The sequence below is a fragment of the Protomyctophum parallelum genome (genome assembly GCF_964188405.1).
Source record: "Protomyctophum parallelum genome assembly, chromosome: 6".
NCBI lineage: Eukaryota > Metazoa > Chordata > Actinopteri > Myctophiformes > Myctophidae > Protomyctophum > Protomyctophum parallelum.
In genome coordinates, this window is record NC_139701.1 from 28567558 (window position 1) to 28583896 (window position 16339).

Genomic DNA, 16339 nt, shown 5'->3' on the forward strand with positions numbered 1-16339 from the left:
TAAATATCTCTTAGCAAGTTCTCGTACAAAACTGCCTTTCTCTGCTCCTTTCACACGCAGGTTCACAGCAGGCATGTCTGCACTGTTCATAAGTGAAGTAAGTTGTAACCACAAATTACTAGCCTGTGCTAATTAACTTGACTGAGGGTTATTGTGGTGCACCATAAAAATTAATTCTCAAAGATTGTAATAAAAGGCAAAACATGTTTTGCTGAACTGCAGCCATGCTCTCTCCATGTACGAGGCTCTCTCCATCTACAGGTCTTCGAAATCATCCGATGCTCAACAGACATAAGATTATTGCAGGCATCCTAATAAGCTTAGCTGTCAGGGCAACAGAAGATGCTCACAAAGCAAAAGGCTGATTGCGCTACAGATTATAGAGCTGAAATTGCAACCATAGCACAACAAGACAGTGACGAGAATCACAATTTGTCTTGAACTGTACAGAGTCTGGTTGAAATCTTTTGCTAGACGGCCAAGTGAAACAACTGACTAAGAGTTCCCCATAAAATGTTTTTTATGACCGGACTCATTGTACGCCAACGACCCGTGTAAAAGCTGCAAGCAAATCAGTATATACATCCACCATTCCATGTCTGGAGGATTGTGAGTTATGGAAAATTGCATGACAAATCTGAAAAAAGGGGTTGGCTGGACAATAAAGCTAAGATGATGAGTCCACACTGTCCAAACTTTCTAACATCATTCACGCCCACAATCATAACCCTGGTGCAGATGACACCCTCCACACACACACCTTACCAGTGCCACTTTGTCAGATCTAGTGAGCTGCACGAGAAAAGGGAGAGATGCTGGGCTGATTCAGCAAGACGCTAAATCAAACCTGCAAGCATCAATTACACAGACCGTTATCAATCAACGCAAGGTTTGTGTGTGTGTGTGTGTGTGTGTGTGTGTGTGTGTGTGTGTGTGTGCGTGTGTGTGTGTGGTTTGAGATTGATCAGACTGACTAATACTATCCATCAAAAACACCATGATGGTCATTGTTGTCTTTCTGCTGATCAGCTAAAGCTCAGCACCACAGATGGAGACCAGGGTAGGGTGTGGTATGTTGGGGTGGGGGGCTTGGGGTGTGTTCAAAGTGGTTGTGGGGGAGGGGGGTGGAGGGTTGTATGTGCTATTTGCTCACTGCTGTGATTTGTTTGTTCAGGAGAGGGGAGCTCTGGGGGGATTTGGGGGGGGGGTACACAGTTAAAGCATAGCCGGGTTTAATGATCAGCTAATCCCCCCCTCCTCCACAGAGAGGGCAGTATATAACACAGGGCAGTCTGCTGCACTCACATCATTCTGACACAGAAGTAGTCAGCAGGAGAAAGAGGGGGGTGAGAAAGAAAAGAGGGAAAGGAGTAGAGAGAGAGAGAGAGAGAGAGAGAGAGAGAGAGAGAGAGAGAGAGAGAGAGAGAGAGAGAAAGGAGTAGAGATAGTGCATCATTAAGTGGTGTAGAAAGAAATACGAGCCGTGACAGACAAAAGGAAGGTGAATAAAAGTGCAACAGGAAACACTTTGCACTCCAATTGCTCCGGAATGAAAGCGTTGTGCATGTTGCTGCTGCTGGCCAGCTTCACAGCTGCTTTGCCTACTCTGGACGTATCAGGTGGAGAGGAGTACCCTACCATGCCATCCGAGGCCCTGACCACAGTGCCAAGCCAGTCCCGCTTCGCCATGCTCGATGACGTTCGTCTGCTGGCGAACGGCCTCCTCCAGCTGGGCCAGAGCCTGCGGGAGTTTGTCCACAAAACCAAGTCCCAGATCAACGACATCTTCCAGAAGCTCAACTTCTTCGACCACTCCTTCTACCAACTGTCCGTGGTCACCTCGGAGATCAAGGACGAAGAGGAGGAGTTGAAGAAGACCACCAATTACCTGAAGGCCAACAATGAGGAGATCCGGAACCTGTCGCTGGAGATCAACTCCAAGATCAACGGGATCCTGCAGGAACGAAGCCAGCTGCAGAGTCAGGTGGGGAGTCTGGAGGAGAGGCTCAAAGGGTTGTCGGAGAACATGGTCCCCGCCGAACAACTCAGCGAAATCACATCGCTCAAGGTGAGAAGCCACTGGCAGCGTGGGCCATTCTTCAATAGAATGAATGTCTAATGTATGACACAATGAATTATTGGAGGGTGGCAATGGTTTGAGGATAAACTGTGAGTTTCCTATCAGTTTTCCTTCAGATCCAGTTACTAAAAGGTAAGGTCAGGTATAAGACCATTAGCACATTTGTTTCCCATTCGAACATATAGTCAGCTATTAATTTGTTCCATAAAAATGCACTTACAGATTACAGACAAAGAAAAATAATTACATAATATTAAAAGCGCACTATGAAACTATGACATTTTAATGAATAAAATTTAATTTTGTCCAATCTGTATGGTAGAGTATGTTAATACAATATAACCTATACAACTGGGTGGTTGTATTTTGTCTCCCTGCTCTTCTAATTTAGATCGCGTCAAAAGTCACTTATGTCTCACCTGACCTGCTGGTCACGATTCCATTTATCCCCTGAGCAAGCAGGCAGCGTTTACTAGCTCAATGTCAGCACTTGAGCTGAGCAGGAAACCGGGTTCAAATCCGGGGTAGAAGAGGAAAGTTACATAGATTTAACTGAATGAAATGGCTTAGTGCACCACCTTGTCCAGCTTACAGGTATTGATGTTTAACGCTCACTTTTCGCTCACAAATTCAGGACGTGATTGAATCTCAGGAGAGAACCATCACTGAACTGCTGAAAGCTGTGAGGGAGCAGCACGACCAGCTTGACCACCAAAAAAGCAAGATTAAAAACCTGGAGGACAAGGTTGGTGACACTTTTTTTGTTTTGTTTTGCAAGCAGCAAATGCCATGGGTTTTGCACAACATGTGCGAAATGTGTGCTTCAATCCGTTAGTAATTCTTATGCTATAGTACTGTTTGTGCATAATATAGCAAGTCTGACTGGAATACTAGTTGCAATTCACAAAAGCATTGCTTGATTTAAAGTAATTGAAAGGGTTAGTTAGCATCATCATGAGCTTATTTCTACCTTGTATTGCAGCTTACCTACGACAACTTTCAAGATACGATGGACAAGGTAGATTCAGACCCAGAGGCACCTGACATGTTTGCCTATCTGACAGCAAACTCCACTGACCTGGAATCAAGTGGTAAGAGAAGCCTGTGCACCTAACTAATAAAATATGTGTAGCATTCATGACTGTTACAGTAAGAGAACTTTACAGGCCCACATGGTTTGTTTTGCTAAGACACGCTGTATTTATCTGTCTCAGGAGCAGCCTACTGTCAGTTTGATCAGCTAGTGGCCGACACATTGCTTAATGCTTACTATATCCTTCTCAATGTTTTCCGTTTACAGATCTTCCCGTGGACTGCGGCAAACTGTTTGACAGAGGCGAGAGAAACAGCAGTGTTTATGCCATCAAGCCAAACCAATCACAGCCATTCAGTGTCTACTGTGATATGAGATCAGGTGAGCCTAGACTAAGCCAATCCATCTCATGGGCCTTCCTGTAACAGCAGCAAAACATTGTTTACGTTTTATTTCTCTTTCTCTTGGCAACAGCTATGTCTGTCAAGACAATTGGTTAGTATTTCAGAACTGTTTGCAGGGTAAGGGTTATCAAGCTAGATAGTCATGTACAACAGGTTATCCAAAGGTGCACACTGCTGACACAGTCTCTTTATCTGTGAAAAACAAAAAGGACAATTGCTGATATTGGTTGAGGCGTCGGTGTGATGTTTACTACAATCATCTATCTTGAATTGCATTTGCCATAATACCCTACAGATGGAGGATGGACAGTAATTCAGCAAAGAGTCGATGGTTCAGTGGATTTTGACCAGACATGGGAAAGGTACGAGAAGGGCTTTGGCGATCTGGAAGGTGAGTGCACTTATTGTTATTTTATTCTATCATTATATTTGAAATTTACCCCAATTATTATTAGTCAATCATTCAGTAAAGATAATCAATACAGCTTTAAGTAACGTTCTGAAGGTTTGAGATAAGAGCACACGTCTGATTATCACAGTCTGTCTATTATAATCATTTAAACACACAGCATTAGGAAGCCAGGAAAACAAAAAGGAAGCAGACACTGTTAAATACTTCTTGTCGGAAGCAGTAGTGGTAGCATATCAGCTCTCAGATGACAGATTGACTTCCTCTATTGTCCGACTATGCTGAGAGCTTTGACCAATAGTAAACCGTACATACTTAGCTCCTTTTCCCCCCTCTACTGTCCCTCTAGTCTAGGGATGCTAGGGTTTGTGTTTAACAGCCTTTCTGAATTGCTTGCCAGTCTTGAATTGCAGCCCCAAGGTAGAGAGACAGACAGCATTCCAATACAGCGACAGATCCTGCAGCTATGAATTCTTTGGTACTCGTTTCTTTCCACACGAATGACCTGACTATTAAGTCAAAAGGTTGACTGCAGCATGCTACCGCAGGCCAGGGAAAGCAAGTTATGTAATGCATGCTATGATTCATTCAACACAGGAATCTCATATCACACTCATTAGTACTGTACCTAAAAGTCCATGCATGAAGACACAACATGTGTTTTGAATGGTCGCAACTCTGGAAATAACCTAATGGCACCCTCTGCAAGTTGTATGTGTGTGTGTGGGTGTGGGTGTGGGTGTGTGTGTGTGTGTGTGTGTGTGTGTGTGTGTGTGTGTGTGTGTGTGTGTGTGTGTGTGTGTGTGTGTGTGTGTGTGTGTGTCCGTGCATGCGTGACAAGTGGTGTCCCTCATTTTCATGATTTTATTTTATTTTAATTTAAGTGGTTAAGTCATGCATTTGTTTTGCAGGAGAGTTCTGGCTGGGTTTAAAGAAGATCCACAGCCTGGCTGGACAGGGAGCCTCTGTTCTTCGTGTTGAGCTAGAAGACTGGAAGGATGCGAGGCGCTGGGCTGAATACCAGTTCTCACTGGGGGGTCCCTCCACCCACTACACCCTTCACCTCAGCTACATCTCTGGGGACCTGCCTGATGCCATGGCCAACCACAGTGGCATGAGCTTCTCCACCAAGGACCAAGACAATGACAAGCATCAAGACTCCAACTGCGCCCGCAGCTACTCAGGTAAAGACAGAGGTCATTACGCTGTAATGTTTGTAAAGGTCATTACGCTGTAATGTTTGTAAGCCATCTATTCCATTATACAAACACCTTATTTATACCTAGCAATAATGTCATCATACACAAAATCACTGTAATGAACACCTGTACAGGTATTATTTCCACATTCAACCTCCAATATAGGTTTAGTGTCTGGTTAAGTATACGGTAGAATAGAAGCAAAACACCAAGACAGCATCACACACTTGTAGACGGACAATGTGAATGCATCAAAGGAAAACATTTCCACATCTGTTGGTTTCATCATGTGAAACACTTGGCAGGTGGCTGGTGGTTCAATGCCTGCGGAGACACCAACCTGAATGGGAGGTACGTGTGGCTGGGAGCCAAAGGCCGCTCTTTGAAGAGGAAGGGGATCCACTGGAAGCCTGGCACGGTGAACTCATACTCCCTCAAGACCACCAGGATCTCTATACGACCGGCCCCCATCGCAGGAAACTTCAACTGAAGCCATACCCACCCCCCAATCTCCTGACACACCTCCAGCTTGCTTCACAGACAATGACTATAGCATTGACCAAAAGAACTACACCCTGCACGGAAATGTCACACTTTGAGACTCAACTCTACGACTTAGGGCCAATTTATACTTCACTGGAGTATATCATTTGCCTATAATTTAGGCACAGCCTTATAGGTGACATCAAATACTGTAAAACATCAGGCTGACTACTCCATCACACCACTTTGTCAGAGGTTGATGTGCTGGCCAGAAGGTAACCAGGCAGCAACGTCCTTATCTATGTCAGACAAGAAAATGCTGAACTGTCACAATAATGAAACTATGCCAGACAGTGGATCAAGCGCAATAGGTTAATGACCCGAGTCCCAATTGTATACAGTAGCATTGTGAAATGTCTGCAAATGAAAAAGAAAATGTCTTGGACCATATGAGCAATCAGCATACTGATTCAATAATGTCTGCAAAATATATAGCACTATACTAAATTGGAAAATTAGAAGGGAGAAAGATTATGAAGAAATCACGTAAATGAAACCGCTTGACTATCCACTTCAATGAGCTTAAAAGCTTGACCATCCATTTCAATGTCCTTAAATGCATGAAATGATTTCATCAATCGTTCAAGGTCCTTAATGCGGCATTGTTTCTGTACAACATGAAAACTGTATTGCATGTTTCTTACAATGGACAAACCTCACCATTACATGAACCATTTATATTATGCAAATCATTGATATAGTGCAGAAAGCTTACATCTCCAAGGAGTCTGTTTCTCTATGTATTTTCAAATCACAGTTTGTCTGAGCACCAGGACCCTGAAACATTTTCTATGTGAGAGGGACATTATCAGCTTTCAAATATTATAACAAGAGATTGGAGAATTCTGCAGGATTACCACACAATGTTAGCAAGCTTAGTTTATTCTCTGTTCCTTTTTTTGTACTATGTAATGTATTTAATACTTTTTCATACTGTTTTATGTTATGCTAGTATAGTAACAGGTCAGGTCATGTCCTTGTATGTTCGTTAGTGAGTCATATTGACTCTTGTCTACACTTCATACCCAGGTGTACTGTACACGTGTTTCTGAGTTCTGACTCATGACTTTAACTTGTCAGATTGTTAGGTGCTCTTATAACCCATATTTATGAATAAAACCTCAATGATCAAATGTCTCTTGGACTCTCTTGCTACATTTGTTTCCCTTGGTAAATGGTGCATTTATATAGCGCCTTTATCCAAGGCGCTTTACATAGATTGTGCATTACATTCACCCATTCAGACACAGATTCATACACTGATGGCAGCGGAAACCATGCAAGGCACCAACCAGCACATCAGGAGCAATTAGGGGTTCAGTGTCTTGCTCAAGGACACTTCGACACTAACTCTGGGGGAGCCCGGGTCCGAACTGGCAACCTTGCGTTTACCATCCAGCCACTCTGCCGCTGAGCAAACGCCACCGGCCGCCCCACACAAAGGCCAACATAACTATGCATTACTGATTTCCAATGGGTTCATTGTCCTTGTATGTGAAATGCGTCAGTAAAATAGGAAACTATAGAGCACCGAAGTCCTGACGTCACTGCTAGTAGAGGGCACCAGTCCACACAGGTTCGTGTACTTTTTATGTTTGAAAAATAAACCGATCATCCCGGCCTTTTCACTCATATATTTACCCAAAGAGTAACACAATAAGCGCTAGAAACGAGTCAAACAACCCAGAGACTACATTTCCGGGTAGGCAGGGTGGCTGCAGCTGCCCGACGCACAACATAAACTGACATGTTATTTAATTTTTTATATATTTTTGTATCGATATTTAATGTTTCGTGGTTAGTACGAGCCGAGTCACCGCCAGCTGAGCTTACATCAACGAGGAATCACAGGAACGCAATGTGTTGACAGCTGGGCGTGACGTATATTAGCAGCGACAATGCTTTCATATGTAGTTTTTGCAGCCAAATTAATTAAATTTTCTCCAGAAACTGGCTGTATCAAATATGAACGGACATCATTAACGACGCACAGCCACCCCCCTGACAGAAAGGCCGGGATGATCGGATTATTTTTCAAACACAGTTCTCATATGAAACGACCCAAAATCCCCCTGGGATGGGGCTTTCAATGCAAATTTAAAAAATAAATGAACCCGTGTACTGGCGACCTCTACTGAAAGTGACGTCAGACTTCGGTGCTCTATTGAGTGTGGTCCAAAGTAAGCAAATGTTAACAGACTGACCAAATATAATCTTGGCTTACACGTGTGCAGGTATATGGAGAGTGCACATCATTACATCACATCAGCTAAATGGTTATGTCAACAGACAAATACAAAGTGAAGAGTTGGACACCGATCCTGCAAAGACTGGCTCACTGGTTTAAATTGTATCAAAATTGTATCAAGACCTATATAACTTCTCAAAGGAAGATAAGTGGGATACACAAGTGCCCTAGGACTACAGGATTTTTCCAGTCCAATCTGGAAGCGTACAGATTGGCCTATATAAATCCACACACACCAAAGCTATGCTTTGTGTTCATAACCTGGAACCCTGTGCAGGATCTACTAGGGGCTAGCATGAGTAAATCTACAGAAGGAAAGCTCCTGGTTATCTGCAGACAAACATGGCCTGAGGCCATGTCAACGTTGCCTGATAAAGGGCCTCTCTCTCAGTGACCTTGATGAAAATAGCAACTGGACAGATTGAATATGTACTCAGTCCCACAGGCAGAGGCAAGGCTGTGAATGCACTGTACAGTATATGGATAGACACAAAGGAATAAGTATGACAACGTTTTAATTGGGGGTTTGTCTGCTTTTTGAGGGGCGCTAGCAATGCATGGCTTTCAGCCAAGTCCCCAGCCAAGTCTGTGGACTTTGTTTATTTAATGTTTTTGTAAACAATTTGGTTACATTCAGTTAAAATAACATTGAGGATTTTACGGTGCACTGATTAATCAATGAGAATTATTGTTCAGAATTAATGCTTTTATGTTGATAATATGACTGAACTCAAAGTAAATGGATTCATACAGTATGTTTTGTTCCTACCTGTATGTGGTGTTGGGAACATATACGTCCCTGGCAGGGAACTCCAGGATGTCTCTGGTGGGTCGTACTCTGCTGTCTGGGTAGGGTTTGACCTGGTGAAGATCTGGGGTCAGACAGTAGTGGGGACTCTCTGGAGCTGGAGAGATGTCCAACTTCAACTGAGCTGTGGTAGAGAGAAAGTTTCATGCAATAAAGTGTGTGTGCAGACCAGTTTTTGGTGGGTTTGGTGCGATACCATTATTGATCTCCTCACATCGGAACAATGGAATTTAGGTTGAAAATTGGCTAAGTCTTCCGTTAATTTTACAGAGTCACTGTCTGAGTTACAAATTGATATATTCACAATAAGGATATTGCTGTGTAGTGGCTAATAATACTGAATATTTTGTGTAACCATGTGACAATTTGACACTACCTGTGATTGGTCGGAGTCTCCTTAGCACAGAGGATGGCCTTCTCATGTCAGCCAGGAACTTAAACAGGTCCTCATCACTCAACCGGTCCCCCTCCTAAAAACACACATATTGGATCAAAAAGGATTTCACCACAAAATGGAAAACGTGCATGGTACTACATGAGATGTTTATGTACCAGTATGTGTGCAATCACGTCACTTTTAGTCCTTTTATATACTTATGCATTATTTAATATAAAAAAGAAATCTTGTCTTGATGCAGCACTTTGAGATTTGTTTCAAATGTAAATATGCGTTATAAATAAAATGTATTATTATTACTTTGTTCTTTTTTTGGCATGTCATTATTGTCATTTCAGACAGATGCAGAGTGAGAGAGAGAGGAGAGGCATGCGAGACAAGATGGGGGTCGGTTTCTAACCCACCACTAACTGGCTGAGCCACCAGGCTCCTTATAAATATTGTACTTTCTGCCCACTGACCGGTGCTATGGAGTGTGTGTGTGTGTGTGTGTGTGTGTGTGTGTGTGTGTGTGTGTTCTTTGTGTAGACCTGTTTGAAGAAGTTGGTGACAGTGAGTGTGGCTGGTCTGAAGCCGGTCAGGCTGCATGACTCGTCTCCACTGGTGGTCCTCTCCAGGGAACGCCTTCCCATGATGCTCGAGTTCCTCCGCTCAGACCACGAGCCTTTTCTCTCTGCACACCAACACCCACACCCACACACCCACACACCCACACACACACACACACACACACACACACACACACACACACACACACACACACACACACACACACACATTAAGCAATTATTCCCTATTTTAGACTTTGCCATATATGATATGTTGTTCCAGGGACCTCCCCAGAAGCAAAGATATGAGTTAAAAACATTCACTGTGACAGAATATATACCGGTATTCAAGATATTTTCAAAAATAGCAAATCTGCTATCTTTCAATAGCTAAGGTATAACATAATGCTTAAAACACCAAAAGGGGTTTCCGTCCTGAATGGGTTGAGTTATTTTCTGCAGGTTGTTTTTGTCTTTGCATTAATATAGTCAAGAATGACGATATTATGAGGGAACACTTACTCCCCCTACTGCAGAAGTGTTTTAATTTCACATTAAAGGAAAGTCATCTTCCACCATCATGGAATGAGGCCTTTATATCTGTTATCCCCAAGGTAGGAAAGGATAAAATGGAATGTGGGAATTATAGACCCATAAGTGTGTTAAACACAGACTACAAGCTATACACCTCAATTTTAACAAAGAGGATGGAGGAGGCAATGACATTTCTCATAGATGAGGACCAATCAGGTTTTTTGAAATCCAGGCAAACCCGAGATAATATAAGGAGGGCTTTACATGTTATTGAGCAGATTAATAATGAAAAGTCCAGCGCTATTGTAATCAGTCTGGATGCCCGGGCTGCATTCGACTCCGTGGATTGGGGCTTCCTCTACTTAGTAATGCACAGATTTGGTTTTTGCGAGGGTTTTATACAACGCATTCAAGCACTCTATTCCTCCCCTATAAAAATAAATGGTAGTCTTTCCGATCCCATAGCTCTGGAACGTGGGTGCAGACAGGGCTGCCCAAGCAGCCCGAGCCTCTTCAATCTTTTCATCAAGCCCCTGGCCCAAGCAGTTAGAGAGGAAATAAGATTAAAGGGGATATCCATAGGCGGAGAAGAATATAAGATCGGATTGTATGCTGATGATGTCCTTGTCACAATCATGGACCCAGGTTCGGGGCTACCTACACTGATGGAAATATTGGAAACATATGGTTCTTACTCAGGGTATGCCCTTAATGTAAACAAAACCCAGGTATTGACATTCAATTACAACCCTACACAAGAATACATAACAAAATACAAATTTAATTGGTATTCATCTCATATTAAATATCTAGGTGTGAATTTGCCCAAGGACTTGTCACAATTGTTTTATGTAAATTACAAAAGGTGCAACGGAAAAGATGTATGATGATCTTGGCAGGTGGAGCGTGCTTCCTCTCGATTTAGGTGGCAGAATAAGAGCAGTCAAAATGGCCCAGATTATTATACCTTTTTTTGTCACTGCCAGTAGAAATACCTTTAAAACAATTCAGGGAATGGAATAAACATATCTCACGTTTTATTTGGGATAAGAAAAGGCCAAGGGTGAAATTTTCTACCCTACAACTGCCCCGAGAGAGAGGAGGCATGTCTCTCCCATCTTTAAGGGACTATTATCTAGCAGCTCAGCTAAGACCCTTGGTATATTGGTGTAACCGACCCTACATTGCAAAATGGAAAAGCAGAGTTATCCCTGATGGATGTACCAATACAGTCACTATTAGGTTGCACTGACAGAGAGAAAGGAATGTTTCAGACAAGGAGTCAGTGGGTAAATTTATCGTTCAAAATATGGCTGGAAGTTGTTAAACGCTTCCAGCTTCAGAGGGAGGCAAAACTTTTAAGTTGGCCAGCATATGACCCTGACTTCATACCAGCAGTATTAGACAATAGGTATAAACAATGGCACCACAATGGCATCACTTCTATATGTACTATGATTAAAAATGGAAATATTGACAGTTTTGAAAACCTAAAGCAGAAATATGGGTTGGGTAACCAGGACTTCTTCAGATACTTGCAAGTAAGGGATTATTTTAGTAAAAAAGTCCAAAAAAGTCTACTCCAGGTATTACAACAAGCCTAATCACTGTATTTACAAATGCTTATGGCTCAGGAAGCAACAGGGGTCTTGTGAGTAAACTATATAATGGACTTATGTCGTTGAAAAAGGACTCTACAAAATATGTGAAAGAGCGATGGGAAAAAGAGTTGGGCATTGATATAAGTGATGAAGTATGGATGAATATATGGGAAACGCAATCAACGACCACTAATTCCTTGACTTGGAGAGACTTTTGTTGGTCCAAACAGACTGGCAACCATATGGACTGTTGGAGAGAATGTGGAGATACAGTGGTTGATCATGCACATGTCTTTTGGTCTTGTCCTGTAATTCAGCCATTTTGGAAGGAAGTGACAACACTTATCTCAAACATTATGGGTTTTAGAATAGATGATTCATTCACATCTTTGTACCTAGGACAACTCCCAGACGGGCTAAATCGGGATGACTCCTACTTACTTAAGATTCTACTTGTAGCAAGCAAAAAAGCTATTACAAGAAATTGGTTACAAAATAACTGTCCTACTGCCGACCTATTTTTCAACATTGTGAAACAACTTCATCACCTAGAACAGATGACCTATTCTTTAAGACTGCAAAAAGAGCTGGGTGAAAGAAGATGGGAGAAATGGACAGAGTACTTAGCTGGGGGGGTGGATGTGGAGTGAATATGGGTGGTGTCTTTCCGGTTATCATTTAATGTAAGGAACCCAAAAATCTGTAATATGTATTGCTGCTGTACATCCCATGCCCTCTTGTTTTTTTTTTTTTGTCTTTTGTTTTTACTCAGTTTTCTTTTACTGTTGATGTTTCTGTCCTATTGTATGTCTTGTTTGTTTTTGGTGTCTATCTTGCATATTCAAAAAATCCCAAATAAAAAGAATGACGATATAATTTCTTGTCCCACATATGTAAATGTAAATGCGATAGTAAGGTTTGCTGAATCCGCTCCGACTGCAAAATGTTTGCTGTGTGACCTCGCCAGGTCAGGGGTTCATCAAACACAAAGGGTCGCGCTCAAAATAGCTTTCAAATGATTTGGATGGCTTCTTCCCCCCTTGAATTTGACCTTCTTTAAACTTGCTTTACCTATTTGCCGTTATTTGTTGTAGATAACGACATTAAAGACCGTTAGGTCAGTGTGTCCACATGCTCAACGCATGACTGCCAGGCCTACGTTTCAATATCCAGGGATGTGACATGTGTACAGTATGTGTTTGTGTGTCTTGCATAAAACTTGAGCACCATCAGTCCCAGCGATCAACTTCAAACTGGCCGTGTATCGCCGAGCCGGCCGAGGACTTGAGGACATGTTGGGAGTGGGAATTCAGGTGGGCCAGCAGTTGTCCAGAACCGAAAAATGCCCATATATGGAGATCCCCGATATCATTATCGTATTGTGTAATATCAACATCATAAATTGGCCTGCAAATTGGGCACACAATCTGATATAACTATAACAGGTATTGATAGCGGGAGGGGAATGAATAAAGTATCGTTGCATTTATCAGAAGAAAAGTGCGACCACAAGTGGTCAACATCGGCATTACCGGTCTGGTCGAACCTGAACATCAGAGACCCGTTTGGAAATGTTTTAATTGGCACAACAATATGTGCAACACAGTATGTAGGGTTTAAGTGGTTCAGACTGACCTGAAAGACTCATCTCCAGCTCTGTGTCTCTCTCCAGACTGCCGGCACTGTTGACGATGTTCATCAGGTGGATGGCGGTCCAGGCGAAGGGCATGCGGTACCGGCCCAGGCGCTGGCAGAACTGCTCCGACTGGCCTCGGAGCTTCTCCAGCTTCTCCTTGTTCTACAGCGGAGGACGACAAGCAATTAACCATTTACCCACTTATTAACTCTTTTATTGCCGCTAGGTGGCAGGAGAAGTGTAGTTAAGCTGTGCCAGCCTTATTTGGCTCATTTTCAGCTCCTCTCTACCAGCCTATCATTGTAATGATCGGCTATCATAAGCTCACGCCGTTTACCTTTCGCCAGAAATGTTTATATGTCGGGAGTGATGGGAGACAAAGTCACAAATGACATCCGAACATCAGATTAATCAGGATTACCATGGAGAGCGAACGTAGAAGCAGAGTTATGGGGCTTTGAAAATCCTGCTTCTAACCGAGGTAAATGGAGGGGCTTGTAAAGATCCCATGGCTGGTGGTGACGGAGGTTGCATAGCAAACGGACCAATGTTAAAAATTGGTTTTGGGCTCAACCGCTTCATATATGGAGTAAACAGGGGGGTACAAATATGTTCGTACCTAGCAGATAACGTCCCATAGCTGGGGGGTATGAACATATTCGTACTTCGCAGAGAAATAATTAATTACGGTCACTGTTTCTTAAGGACTACGTAAAAGAGTCAGAAACATACCTTGGCAGCATCAGTCTCTTTGAAGACCATGTAGGGTTCAGCACACTCCCCAATGTCCCCCTGCTGCAGCACCTTCTCCAGCTGCATACAAGACACACATCTCCATCACTATACAGTAAAATCCTGGATAAATTAACACTGTATAATATTCACAGCATACCTGTAAAAAGCTTTTATCCCTATCCCTCCTTTAACCATTATATGTATTCCATTACTTATTTTTATTTTATCGCTTTCCGGGGCTCAGATAAATTCCTTTGCATTCTCTGTGCTTTAGAGAGACCTGGCAATCACTTAAAGGAATAATCTGTGTGAGAAAGAGAGAGGAAATGATGTCATGAAGTTTTGACCTGGATGACGAGGAAGACATCCTGCGAGGGGTAGGTGATAGAGAAGATGGCGGAGCGCGCCAGCGTGGATATGGCCGCAGTCTGAACGTGAGGACGCAGCATCCCCTTGGTCTGCTCTGAGTTCAGGTCGAAGAAAAAGTTCTCAGATATCTATGGGACAAATATGCAAATAGTCAACAACAACTATTACAAGAAGAAGAATTGCAACCACCCAACTCAAAACCCACACGTGCACCTAGCACTACATTTTGAACATGGCTTTGTTAGTGTGGTTCATTCCCCCCTATCATGATGGCTGACACACATGGTTGGTTACATTCAAGTGAAAAATAGTCCACTTCACTGTACAGTGTGCTAGAGTGTAGTATATATGGGAGATGTACTGGTTTGTAATGGCAACTGCTACCCTCTAGTGTTTGTCAGATATGGGGAATGGGGAAAATGTGGATGGGCTTCTCAGATAGACACATAGTAGTAGTGCATGATTTAACCACATTCGCACAAGGATAAGAGGCTCACAACATAAACTTTTATAGCCCACTCATCTAATTCTGGTTGGCCTCCCAACCACTTTAATGGTTTGCAGGAGTGACCCAACAACTCAGGGCTGGAAAGGCACTGAGGAAAGCACAACAGCTTACCTTTTTCTTCTCCTTGACATCGTATAAGGCCAGGCTGGCGAATATGGGCTCGATTTCGATCTCAAACCTTCAAGGGGGGGGGAGCAGGTCAGCAGAAAGTGGCAGTTAAAAAGAGTGCAGAGCAAACAGGGTTATTTTTCAGAAAAAGGCTAGCTCCCACTTACTTCAAGGACAAGCACTTGACGAGTAGCCTCTGACCGAAGTGTTCTTTAGGTACCTCGGGAACACAATGACGTTCAATGGGCTCCTCCTACACATTCACATGGACAGTTAGGTTCTCAGGATGCATGAAGACACGTGATACCGGAACACTCAGTGGCTTCAGTCTCATCAAAAGCTTTGCATAAAGACATACCCATTGTATTTACAAGACGAGAACAGACCCATTTAAAAAGAAAATCCTTACTGGCTACAAACCATTTTCATCACATGTTTTCCTACCCTTAACTAGGACAGGCGTATTTGCAAAGTCAACCAATAATCAGCATCGTTCATTTTGTCGTAGCAAAAACTATATCAACTAAGAAATTACTTATTTTTCAAATATTAAAACAATGTCCATGTATTTTGCCAATTAAAATAACATTGAGAAGAATGTAAGAGATCATGCTGGCTGGCTGGCCAGTTATATAATGAACATTATAGCAAGCCACAAATCAAGCAGAAACTAGGTCAAGATGGTCAAGTGGTTAGGTCTTGACATGGCTGTGTTACTGAGCTTATTGGAGATTAATCATATACTTGTAAGTTATTTCTAGATGAATCCTTTTTTGACAGGTCCTGCCTGACATTGTTGTCGGAGGGATAAGTACAGATGCCGGGGAGACAGAGGTGTGTACCTCATCGAGGGCAGGGTGCAAGGCAAAGAGCTCGCGGTGGCGGTGGGCCTTGCGCTGCTCTTCGTTGTGCCGGTCGATCTCCTCGTTGGGGGAGCGGTCGAGGAGATGGGGAAGCACGGCGTCGGGAAGGGAGTTCTTCAGGTCAAATATGCTGCAGGCCCAGCTGCCCCGGGGAGTGTCATCTATGGACATGGAGCGCCGCTTCAGCTCATCCTGACAGGAAACGCACACAAAGAAGATCCATACACACTGATTAGGCATTCGGGGGTTCATGTATCTGAAATACATAAAAGCAAAACGTACATCACAACCCGGTATTCTGAACAGAGTTCTAATA

General features: G+C 42.9%; 2 protein-coding genes across 5 annotated transcripts in view; one reads left to right on the top strand and one right to left on the bottom strand.

Moving 5' to 3' along the window:
* Positions 1-16339, bottom strand: part of dock7 (dedicator of cytokinesis 7) — a 72931-nt gene that overhangs the window by 48327 nt on the left and 8265 nt on the right. For all 4 annotated transcript variants that reach the window (XM_083767287.1, XM_083767286.1, XM_083767285.1 and 1 more), the window contains exons 6-14: positions 16003-16215; positions 15328-15413; positions 15164-15230; positions 14523-14672; positions 14173-14253; positions 13440-13602; positions 9652-9794; positions 9101-9194; positions 8686-8848 (exon numbers count right to left, since the gene is read on the bottom strand). In XM_083767287.1, the coding sequence (XP_083623413.1) occupies positions 8686-8848; positions 9101-9194; positions 9652-9794; positions 13440-13602; positions 14173-14253; positions 14523-14672; positions 15164-15230; positions 15328-15413; positions 16003-16215 (1160 nt within the window). The remainder of the gene's footprint in view (positions 1-8685; positions 8849-9100; positions 9195-9651; positions 9795-13439; positions 13603-14172; positions 14254-14522; positions 14673-15163; positions 15231-15327; positions 15414-16002; positions 16216-16339) is intronic.
* On the top strand, positions 1550-5615 carry angptl3 (angiopoietin-like 3; the record flags this gene model as incomplete). Its single annotated transcript, XM_083768008.1, has 7 exons — positions 1550-2068; positions 2715-2825; positions 3063-3171; positions 3381-3494; positions 3813-3908; positions 4838-5110; positions 5431-5615. 7 exons carry the CDS (start codon positions 1550-1552, stop codon positions 5613-5615), a joined length of 1407 nt encoding a protein of 468 aa, XP_083624134.1.